A 13044-nucleotide genomic window follows, 5' to 3' on the forward strand; every position below is an offset into this window, starting at 1 on the left:
CATTTTCAAACCATTTCTTTGTATTTTTCCACTTTGTATAGTCGTATTCGTTCTCAACAACAGGTTGGCACTCATAGCTTCGTTGTTCATTTCCTTCGAGATTCAGGTCATCAATAAAATCGTCAGATTCTATGTTTTGAGTATAACGAAACTGAAAAACCTCGGGAGAAGAACATTGGAATTGGGTTTTTGGAACCCTTTGAGAAAAATGCATGTATTGATTATAACCCACATTTTCATGTGAAATATAAAATTTGTTGTATGATTATTCTACCGGGTAATATTATTGTTGATAGTTTTCGTATTGTTGATAGTTTGAGTTTTGGGATTCTAGTAGCAGAAAATGAAATACCTTGACTAGAAGTGACCTGTTGGATTTACATATCTAGCTTGAACCAACTTGTTTGGATTTGCCACGAAAATCCATTAAGGAGAACTGGACAGATGTGGAATGGAATTGAGAGAAAATGGAGTGGAATTAAAGTAGTGGAACTGATGGGTTTATATAGGTAAAATTAATGGGCCGAGCCCGGGGGTATCTTTCAACCCAAACATATATGAAAAAGTCACAAAGAAAAATATCATCCAACATAACACAATCTAGTGGACTTTTATTGGTGCCTATGACACACAAGTATAGTGAAAAGACTCACCTTGCAGTCGAGAAGATAATAATGATGATCCCAGATCTAATAATCGGCTCTATAGGTCACCTATATAGAAAATAGGGACCCAGTCTCAATCTACAACCCAAAATCCTCAATTTGACCTAAAGTAAAACTTTGTCAAAGTCAACGGTTAAACAGTCAATGGTCAACCTCATTCAACCTACGCCTTGTGTACAAGATGCTCTACGCCCAGCGTAGAGCACAAGGCATCTAAACGATGTAGAAAAGGGCTACGCATTGTGTAGCCAAAACTACGCCCTACGTAACATGATGTTGTCAAACTTTTCCCATTAAGTGCTTAATACATTAAGTTAACCATCCAAATCTTAGATCTGGTTCCTAATAGCTCCAGAATGGATAAAGTTTCAATTTTATCCATTAGGATGGTCCAAACTACCAAGATCTAGTCTTTAAGTCTCAAAGGGACCAAAAATGCACCTTTCTCAACTTAATCCATTAAGTCCAAGTCTCTAACCTCCAGATCTAAACCAATATGATGTTTAGATGGATAAAGTTTCCAACTTTATCCATAACTAGGTCACAAACTTTCAAGATCTAAACTTTATGCACTACTAAGTCCCAAGAGTGTTCCATATAGCTTAAAAGGTGTTGGAGTTCTTCCAACTCCCAAAAAAACAAGTTCAAGGGACCAAAAAGTGGCAAACATGACAAATAACTAGATCTATGAAACAAATGAGCAAGTTAGAAGCTTTTTACTCACATTGGTCCACGAATGAAGTAACCTAGTCGAATCTATAATTGAACCATTCTTCTATACACTTTGCCACCACCTTGTTCTTCAAGATTCAACCTTCAAATGGAGAAATAAGCTCATAAATGATGCCAAGGATCAAAATAATTAAGTAGAGGCTAGGGTTTCTCAAGGAATGATCTTATGTAATGATGGCTGGTTATGAGATGGTTTCCCAAAAGTTAGAGCCCTTAAATAGGGCTCAAAACTAAAGAATTAGGGTTTTGATATGCCACAATTATGCCCTACGTAGCATAACCTACTCCATGCGTAGGTTATTAAACTCGCGTCCAATATTTCAGCATTTACGCCCTGCGTAGGACAAAACCCTCAATTTCCACTTCAACTTCAAACAACCATAACTTCTTGGTTTCAACTCTGTTTTCGGCGTTCTCTATATGCACAGAAAAGTATTGAAGAGCCCCAAAAATCTATCTAATTACGTTTGACTTAAAACATATCGAACTAAAAAAATAATTCATGAAAGAAATCTGAAACATCACTTTTCCCATTTTACCCTTTGACTCCAAAATACAAACCAAAGGCTTGGATCTCACAACCAATATTATCAACATCAAATAGGGTCTAAACCTTATTATCTTGACGCCCAAGGCCTTTACTTGATCCATTTATTGTCCACAATCCTGAAATAAGAAACTTCTCGAAACATGATGTTACAACTCTCCGCCACTTAAACTGGATTTCATTCTCGAAATCCGTCTTGGTTAGAAATGTCTAAAACAACGCCAACATATTCCATAAGCTCCCTCTAACCATTTCTAAATCAAGGCATCTTATAAAGAAAACTGGAGAGACTATTTGGAAACCCACAACTGCCAACAAACAATCCAATAACTTGATCATGAATTTCACTCGATCCCAAATCCGGAAATTATGCCAAAAACCTTAAATACACACTTGAGTTCCTGACATGTCATCACCAACCCGCTGCTCCCACGAGTATAATGATGGTCGATCCAAGAATCTCATGTTGCATCCAATTCCCTCATCAGCTCAGGTGTACATCCACCCAAGAAATCACTCGGGACATTTACCACAAACTTCATGACTCGAGAGTTTAGAACTGATACCTAACATTGGTAACCAACTCCTAATAGACAACCCGCAAGTAAACAGGGTCATACTGCAAACATTAAGCAATAGACTTTTAGTGAATACTCCAAACAAACTTTTATTGTCCACATGATCCAAACCAGTTGGTCATTAAGTCTTCCGACTCCCAACAATGCACGAACACCCAAACATGCCAATAAGACTAACGATCCGAGACCTAAGAGTCTCAATCAAATGACTACCATGTCCCACCCATATGAATCATACAACCACTGGTTCACTATACATCATAACACCTTCTAACCATTAAAAGAATAACCTCATGGTACTATGCTGATTTTTCTGTCATTCCATCATTGGCCTGAAGACTCACGACAAGCACCACAAGGGCCTAAAGATACACAACTATCAACCCACTGACTTGCAGGAACCCAATCAACATCCCTCTCAACACTAACTAAACACCACATAAGTCGTACCCTTTTATAACATATAATTCCTTTCATAGAACATGTTGCTACCAACGCAAAATCAGATGAAAACATGGTCACACACAACTAGAGAATGAGTTAGGATGTTTTACTCTTGTTCCAATTGAAAGGCTATAACCCAAATAAGAACCATGCTTATAATTCGAACCAAGTGATCCTTTGCTATCTTATTCAATCCATATACACCCCTCAATACACACCCTCAAGACAACCCATAACCAACCCTGGATCTATTACATTCCTTTTTCCTGACAACCTTACCAAAAGGGTGAAGTACCAGTAGATCTAACGAAATGAAGAACCTCAATCGTTAATAGAAACATCCTCATAAATTATTGAAACAAGATCCTACCCCTTGACTGAAACTGAACACATTCCACCAATATGTAACTAGCTCGATAAAACTTCCAAAGTTATCCAGAAATGCTGTTGATACCCTGGTTGGATCAATCTAAATACCAACACTGTCAACACGACATGCTAAAATTGGATTTTGCATAGATCCAAAGCCACAACTGAAAAACTAAACAATATCGCTCCGACGTTCAAACTCCCAATAACCACGGACAGCTGCCAAACTCGATCTCGCTATGAAGAATACTTCCATAACCAACAATTGAGGGTACCCATACCCAGAAATCACAAGGTACAATGTACATATTTTGACGATAGGTTGACACATCCATTGAACTTCCACTGATACAAATCAAAACTTTCGAGGAACCTCAGCTATTGACGATGAACAAAATGCCAACGATCGATAATGCATTGACAACTAATCCACTAATCCAATACAATACTAAGCAAGGCCCATGAGGAACTACATATAACAAAATATGAAGTTGATTGGAAGATCATCAACTGCTCATCCTAGACTACAGATAACAATCTATACAACGAGCTAACAATCCCTCCACAACCAATATTCAACCTGAGCGATCCAAATGCCTCATGACCTAATCATCGGTGATCCTGAAAGAAGAAGTTGGATATAATGAGCTCCTTGTCCAACAAATTCCTACCGTGAAGACAACTCATGAATTCCTGAGCACATACATCTGATGGCAACTTGATCTGTACCCCGTTTTCACCAAATCATGAACCAAAATATGACATACCCGAACCGCAGATACCTATGACCTATTAAGTCAAAACCATAAACTTGAATAGATCGATGATATTTTAAGAAGAATACCCAGTTCTCCCCCACTTAGGGTTCGAACTACCACCAACTGACATTGTCAACAGACCAAATCTCAAACCGGCTTAACCAGATACATATGATCCTAGACCCTTGGAGTGTATAACACAATGCAAGATGATCTTCCAGATAAATACCAAGCAAACTAAAAGAGATTCTAAATCTCAGATGGAGACCTTGAAAACTCCCCAATCATAACCATTTCTAACATCAAGAATCCTATGCAGATGCACAAACAATAATTCTGACAGCCCATTCATAACACTGATACTCTATCTGGAAACAAATGGACTACCACACACCTTGCATATAAATCCCCAACCATCAATTCATCGCGAGAATCATTCATAAATACAAGAGGCATCATTCTCATAGTCGGGATACATCAGAGACAACAAAAGTTTTTTGTTCTCGATTTACTTCCCTGATCACTTGAAATGATCAACTAGAACCTGACCTAACTATATTCAAAGAAAGAAGACCCTTGACCTCATCTCAAGGCAACCATACCAAAAGTACCCTCTTGTGCATTCCCACACTGCCATACTTGTCGCCAAAACAAACCACGATTATCTAGTCTCATGTTGGGTCTACACCCTAACTCTAAAAATCACATGTATGATCTCTCTTTCCTTCGAACGCAGAAAATTGGAAGTACATAAACCTCGTCGAAGATAATGACATCCCAATCCATCTGCCAATCACTCAGCCTCCAGCTGCAATCCTCGAGCCAATCATCACAATTGCTTCTTTCTTGAGTCCCGCGACTCGATTGGCATTACCTAGAGCAAGGCCCTCAAGAACTCAAAATCAACTAACTCGCCTAGGTTTGTACCATTCAAAACCAAACTGACATGGCCACTAAGGCCCAAACAATTCACAAAACCTATCCCTAGCCTGAACAACCATAACTGATAAATCAATAAGGATGGAAACGCATTGCAGTGAAACATGGTGTCAAACCATATAATCTACCCTCCATTAGCTCCTTAGAATCCTCGAAATCCTCCTTGATTCGAATACAGATCATGTGCTTTCAGTACTACGGGCCCAATACTACTTTCCACACCTATCTGTACCTTCCTCAAAAATCGTTATGGATCCTCTAAGTAACTACTCATGTCTACTACCGTCCGATCCAATCAAATATACCCGCTCTCAACAAATACACACCACTAAACTGCACACCAGTTCCTCTAAGGCACTTCTTAGGCTCTCATAGGATTCCCACCTCACCCTGCTATTAGTTGCTGAAGAACCCATACTAATATCAACTAACTACTTTATGAATACAATTACATGCAACAAAACTTAAATGGTCTTTCGAATAAAAGACCCAACTCTACAACGGTTAGACTCAAATGAGAGCTGCACAATAGGGCCAAATAAATCATTCTAGAAATATTTAACCTTTGCAGCATGTTACTTAACATATTCATTTAATAGTTAGCTCACATCAATATGGGGTCCCACAAAGCACAAAGCAAGTAGCATTCAGGCAGTAACACTCTATAGGCCACAAAACATAAAAAGGCATCCTACAACTAACTTTCTTCTGCGATGCTGGGAACTTCTACCAACACTTATGGTTGCCTTTTGCATGCAAATTATACACAAAACGGGATCACATAGACTGTCGGATGAATGATTCTACCCTAAGCCCACAACCAGGCAAGGAACGGGAAATAAGGCTAAATCAGTCCTTCTTAGGCTATATGTTCCTAATCGTATACAATTTTTAAAGTATACACTTAGCAATCAATTCCACCAACATATCAATCAAATAAGGCTAAATCAGTCCTTCTTAAGATAAATCACCCTTGTTTCTTAAAAACCATTTTATAAAATCATTTTCTTTTAAAATATTTTAGAAATCCTCAGTTTGAGTTCAGACACACCCGAGAGTGTGCCCGAATCGCTCAAACCAAGATTCTAATACCAACTTGTAACGTCCCAAAAATAGAGATAATTTTTTTCATTTTAAAAATCATCAATCCATACATCAGGCGTCTCAAAATCAATCACAATACAGTGTATCAAAATCATCAGAGTAAAAGATTAATCAATGCAGAATCATGATGAGGGATGTTGTGCGATCAAGACGGGCCCATCATTTTGAAACCAGAAGTACCTGAAAACACTTTAAACATAAACCATAAGCACAAAGCTTAGTGAGTTCCCCAAAATACCATATGCCATACTAATCAGTATGCCCAGCCCTGGGTTATATTCCAACCCAACATACAATCATGGGCCCAGTCGGGAGGTGTATTTCACCCAAAGATACAATCATGGGCCCAACCTTGGGGTGTATTTCAACCCGAACATGCAATAATGGGCCCAGCCCCGTGGTATCTTTCAACCCAATACATATCAATGGGCCCAACCCTAGGGTATCTTTCAACCCAAACATACATGAAAAAGTCACAAAGACAAATAACATCCAACATAACGCAATCTAGTGGGTCGACATTGGTGCCTTCGACCAACAAGTATAGTGAGAAGACTCACCTTGTAGTCGAGAAGATAACAGTGATGATCACAGATCCAATAACCGGCTCTACAGGTCACCTATACAACAAACAGGGACCCAGTCTCAATCTATAACCTAAAATGCTCAATTTGACCTAAAGTCAAAATTGGTCAAAGTCAACACTCAAACAGTCAATGGTCGACCACAATCAACCTACGTCCCACGCACAAGATGCTCTATGCCCAAAGTAGAGCACAAGGCGTCCAAACGATGCAGAAAAGGGCTACATGCTGTGTAGCCAAAACTACGCCCTGTGTAACATGCTGTTGTCCAACTTTTCCCATTAAGTGCTTAATACATAAAGTTAACCATCCAATTCTCATATTTGGTTCCTAATAGCTCTATAATGGATAATTTTTCTAACTTTATCCATTAGGATGGTCCAAACAACCAAGATCAAGTCTTTAAGTCTCAAAGGGGCCAAAAATGCATCTTGCTCAGCTTAATCCATTATGTCTAAGTCTCCAACCTTCATATCTGAATCATTATGATGTTTAGATGGATAAAGTTTCCAACTTTATCCATAACAAGGTCACAAACTTTCAAGATCTAAATTTTATGTACTAAAATGACAAAAATGTTAACACGACTTGCATGGCTTAAAGAACAAGCACCAAAGCACAACTTTCCAAGTCCAATAAGTCCTAAGAGTGTTCCATATAGCTCAAAAGGTGTTGGAGTTCTTCCAACTCCCAAAACACAAGTTCAAGGGACTAAAAAGTGGCAAATATAACAAATAACTAGATCTATGAAACCAATGAGCAATTTAGAACCTTTTTACTCACAATGGTCCAGGAATGAAGTAGCCTTGTTGGATCTATACTTGAACCCTTCTTCTATACACTTTGCCATTACCTTGTTCTTCAATATTCAACCTTCCAATGGAGAAATACGCTCATAAATGATGCCAATGATCAAAACAAGTAAGATGAGGCTATACTTTCTCAAGGAATGATCTTAGGTGATGAAGGATGGTCATAAGAGGGTTTCCCTTAAGTTAGAGCCCTTAAATAGGGCTCAAAACCGAAGAATTAAGGTTTTGATATACTTGCGATTACGCCCTGCGTAGCATAATCTACGCCATGTGTAGGTTTTAAACTCGCGTCCAATATTTTAGCATATACATCCTACGTAATTTTCCTATGCCATGCGTAGCAGCTACACCATGTGTAACTTTCCTATGCCTCGCGTAGGACAAAATCCCTAATTTTCACTTCAACTTCAAACAACCATAAGTTCCTCGTTTTAACTATGTTTTTGGCGTTCTTTATATGCACGGAAAGGTATTGAAGAGCCCCATAATTCTATGTAATTAACTTTGATTTAAAACTTACCGAACTAAAATCCTTAATTCATGAAAGAAGTCTGAAACGTTATTTTTCCCATTTTACCCTTTGACTCCAAAACACAAACTAAGGGTTTCGATCTCATAACCAATATTATGAAAATCCAATAGGGTCTAAACCTTATTCCCTTGAAGCCCAATGCCTTACTTGATCCATTTATTGTCTACAATCCCAAAATAAAAAACTTATATATATATATATATATATATATATATATATATATATATATATATATATATATATATATATATATATATATATATATAGAGAGAGAGAGAGAGAGATAAAGAGAGAGAGAGTGTGTGTGTGTGAGAGAGAGAGAGAGAGATGGGGGTGAGAGTAAGAGAGATAGAGACAAGCCAACACAAAAATCTAATGACCAAAGTAAAAAAATGGTATTTTTCGGACAATTTATAAATATTAAATATATTTTTTTGAACAAAGATAAACTTCATTACCCTTCTCTTTGCCACATAATATCCACGTCATCATTTTTTGTAATAATAACCAAGGAAATATGTTCTTTGCCACATAATATCCACGTCATCATTTTTTGTAATAATAACCAAGGAAATATGTTATTATAGGTTGTAATGGTATTTTTTTTAACACTTTAGTAAGTTAGTAGTATAGTAACTAGAAAAAAAAATCTTTAATTATAATTTTTGAACAAACTGGAAATTTTGTTACTTTCATATGTCATTTTATTGTATCATTAACCCAAAATCAATTCACTCCAACACTAAAAAAAATTGGGTTGATTATTAGTATTTGACCATTCAAAAAATGTCTAATTGGAGGTCCTCGTTCAAATTAGGCATAGAAAAATTAACTAACTTACTAAATTTAATTTCAACCAATAACCAGTCTTTAAAATAAACAACAAACTCACGTAGGTGCGATTCAGTCTAAACAAAGATACAGTATCTCTTAATGTCAAATAAAATTGTCATATGACAGGGTACATTGATAGAACTTGAAGTCATAAAATACAACGTATCACACAAAATGATGTAAAATCAACTTGTATACCAAAAGGAGATATATCAACTGTTGACTTTCCTGCAATTCTTCCTAATTTCACCACTTTTACCGGTCAACGGAGTGATGTTTCCCATTTTAACCATAGACTTCGCAAACTGTTGAAAGAAAAGCTCTTGATTTGCCGCATACTGCTTCACATACTGCATTGTTTGCTGGTTTTGAGTAAACAATATCTCATCAGAGCTAAGAAGCCCCTTCGAAGCTATCAAGTTCTTGTAGTAACTGTTATCAAACTTCGTCGGTGACACAGGATCCAAGAAAAACAGGTTCTGATCGCCACCGGATCTCGGGCAGTTTTGACGCAGTTTTGCGGCGTAAGATTGGTCTAGCGAAAAGTCCGGCTGCCCCTTGCCGGTGTTATTGTATAGCCTTTGCCTGAAACTGGTGCACCTTGCATTTCCGATGGTGTGGCTTCCTGCAAAAGTTATAAGCACCAAAACGTCATCTGAGACTGTTGAGGCTCCGTCAATTTTCTTGATTTTAACACACTCTTCAAGATTTTCTTGAATTTCAGCCGAGTTTTTTACTTACCTGAAAGGGTTACGAAATCAACAATGTCAAGACCCTTGAGCTTAAATTTGGTGAGAATGGTCTGAAAAGTGTTGTTTGGAGCTGGAATATTTTGGTTGGAACCACTCAAGCTTGCACCTAATGAATCCCTTCTCCCCAATGGCACTTCCCAATTTGGTCCACCAGCCTGCATGCACAAGTTCAAATCATGCTTTTAATTTACAAACAACAAAAACATAAACTTTTATCCATGGTTGATTTCAGGTGATTTAGGATACGATACATACCAGAACAGTCGAGTCTCTTGCTGCCAAAGCCAAGGCATCGGCACAGGAGACAGTCTGAGGGCATGCCTTCTCCAATGCGGCTTTGATTTGGTCAACTACTTCAAACCCACGAGCTGACTTGCGGTTTGGGACTGACCCCTTCTCGCTAATTATGCTTCCACTGTTGTCCAGAAATATCGAAGCATCACAACCCTAAATGATCATTTCATTGCAAACAAAAGAACGTTAGTTTCTTCTGATTATTATAACAAAACCTGATGACTTTCATTACATTTCTTCATACAAACCTTGACGAAACAATCGTGGAAATGGAGTCTGAGCAAAGAAGCAGCCATGCGAGCCTCTTTTGCGACAGCTTTTGTGACAACAGACCTGACGATGTTTTTAGCTTGTGGGCAGGAGCGGTCATAGAACTGAGGGTAGAGGTTGGATGCATTGGCTAGAGCCAGGATGGATATGAGAACCATGAACGTGGTGATTGAGTGAGTCATTGTGTTGTGATGGGATAGGTTTGAATGAAGACGCTATGGTCAATTGAATTGTGTGTTGTGATTCGTGATGAGAAGTGGAAACCTGGATTCAAGTATTTATAGACCAAGTTTTTTGCATTTTCGAGGTTAAACAATGGCGTTAGTTGATCAAACATAATTCGGAAATTATTTAATTTGATTTAGTTATGTAAAATCATTATAGAATTGAAGATCGATAATATTAAGTTATACTACTGATAAAATATATGGATTCAAGCAGTTGTGTAACTCAAACCTAAGTTGTGTCCATAGGTAAAAAAATTATGTATCGGGTTAACCCGTCAAAAAAATTGAATAAAATAAACAAATAAATAAATGTTTATTATTTTAATTTCATAAACAACTACTATACATGATAGATATATATCTCTACAAAACGGTCAAAACCTATTATTGAAATAAGAATTTGATCTTTTGAACAAACTTATTTGATAAATCATAAACATCTTGATCTTTTGAACAAACTTATTTGATAAATTATAAACATTTGGATCACTGAATGCATTGTTTTTAAAAGGGAACTTCCATAATGACAGTTTACGGGCCACTTTTCATACGCCGATTAATCCTCGTTGCAAACATAAAAGTATTCTTCATGCATTGTAGTTACTGCAATGCGAACCTTCATAGTCACAAAGACTAAATATATAGTGTGGATTTAAATAAGGCTCAATATTACTCACCATATTTTCCATAAATGGTTTAATGAGATATACATTTAAACTTGTTTTTTATCATGTAACTTATAATTAAACTTGTTTTTTAATCTCTAATTATACCGTTAAGATTTAAATTATTCAACACCGGTAGAATAATTTCTACATATAGGTCAAAACTACCCATTTATTTAAGTACTGGTTAAATTTCTTATTGCATTTTGTTGTTTCGGTTAAGAACTTAAGATAATTGATTTGGATGGAACTGGTTAAGTTGGCGCAGGCAGGTATGAATAAAATAACACGGAAACATCAAAAGTTATGTAAACGTTGTAAATAATTTAATGCAATCATGTGCTGATGGATATGAGTCGGTCAACCAATATTTTTCAATTTTTTAATAATTTTATTTTGAGAAGAGTAATGAAGATGGAGTAGAAACACCCACTACATTATATTGACACCAATGTAATTTTGTTGGTATTAGAAAAACAAAATACAAGTTATAAATATTGTTTTCTTAAAAATATTAATTAAATAATCGCATCCTATTAAAGTACATGGAAAGTGCATGCTAATGAAATTGTAGTCGTTAAAGTACAAAGGAAAGCATGACTTTCAAAGAAAAAAATTGGCAAACCTTTGCGACCCACAGTATCCTCGCTAAAAGGCTCACCTCATGTTATTGGAGTGCCATTCTGATGTTAACATGATCGTAGGAGCCGGAGAAAGAAACTCTCCATTTGTTTACTTGATACTAGATGAGATTTTTTAAAGTATTAATTATAAGAAATGTTATCATAATTAAATGTATAATGTATTTATTATGGAGATGATTAATGCATTTCATATTTAATTATGATAATATTTCTTATAACTAATGTATTTTACATTTAATTATGATAATATTTTTTTATTTAATACGTCTTATATATGCCCTAAAGACACATATTAGAAAATCTCATGCGTCTTATATATGCCCTAAAGACACATATTAGAAAATCTCATGCTATATTTAAACGAAAAATCTTTGTAACTACACGAGATTGAAGGAGAAATTATCTTTCTTGGGTGTAAATTATTAAAACTGCGGATGCAATTAGGCATTTTATGATTTGTGTGTAAAGGGATTTTGATGTATTGAAATTTGAAATAACTATCATGAAAATAATGGTATCATTTCATAAGGGAAAATGACATATTAGCCTTACAATGTATTACACATTTGCATATTCAGTCATTTAACATATTTTCGTGTTTTTTGAGGGAATAAAGTTGTTGTCAACCTGCTTTTTTAATCATTACTACTTACTATAACAGGTTTGTTGACCCGTTTTCATTTAACCCACATTGACTTTGAATGTACAACCCCATGAAGCACCTGATAAACCCAATACTATCCATCTTCTTTCCCACCCTAAATCCAATACTATTCATCTTCTTCCCTACCATAAACCCACCTTATAACTCCATAACCAACCCATCACTCACAACCAGTTTATCACCTTACTATTCATCGTGGCATAGCAATTTCACCAAACACTTTGTTGCCTACTCCTTTACATACATCTGAAACAAAAAGAAAAAAAGAAAAAAACATATCATCACCTAATTCAACAAAAATGAAATTTTAACCATTAGATCACCATGAACTCTAAACAAAAACAAAGCACCCAAAACAATGGCAGCATCTTTATCGTAATGGCTTCCATGGTGGTGTGGAAACCCATCAACGAAACATAAATGTTATTCCCCAGAAGACGAAGCAACATTAACGGTTTCTCAGTGTCAGATCGGCAACAAGAAGTATAAGAATCAACTTCAATACAACAAGAAGAAGTGAGAGAAGAGAAACCAGCGGTGAAGGGTGTCACCCAGCCGAGGCCCGTCGAGCCATACGTGAACGTACAAAGTAAGAACATAGGGTGAGAGTACGGTGGCCAATGGTTGAGT

At 36.5% G+C, this 13044-nt stretch overlaps 1 protein-coding gene across 1 annotated transcript; it reads right to left on the reverse strand.

Moving 5' to 3' along the window:
- Window positions 1–8973: 8973 nt before the first annotated feature.
- LOC145166779 (peroxidase 72-like) lies at window positions 8974–10459 on the reverse strand. The gene is made up of 4 exons (XM_079085819.1): window positions 10193–10459; window positions 9906–10097; window positions 9640–9805; window positions 8974–9523 (listed from the first exon to the last, which is right to left on the reverse strand). The coding sequence occupies exons 1-4, from the start codon at window positions 10394–10396 to the stop codon at window positions 9111–9113; spliced, it is 975 nt and encodes a 324-aa protein (XP_078941945.1). The 5' UTR covers window positions 10397–10459; the 3' UTR covers window positions 8974–9110.
- Window positions 10460–13044: the final 2585 nt, after the last annotated feature.

This window comes from Lactuca virosa, chromosome 3 (assembly GCF_052849685.1).
Source record: "Lactuca virosa cultivar CGN04683 chromosome 3, Lactuca_virosa_CGN04683_v6, whole genome shotgun sequence".
Taxonomy (NCBI): Eukaryota; Viridiplantae; Streptophyta; class Magnoliopsida; order Asterales; family Asteraceae; genus Lactuca; species Lactuca virosa.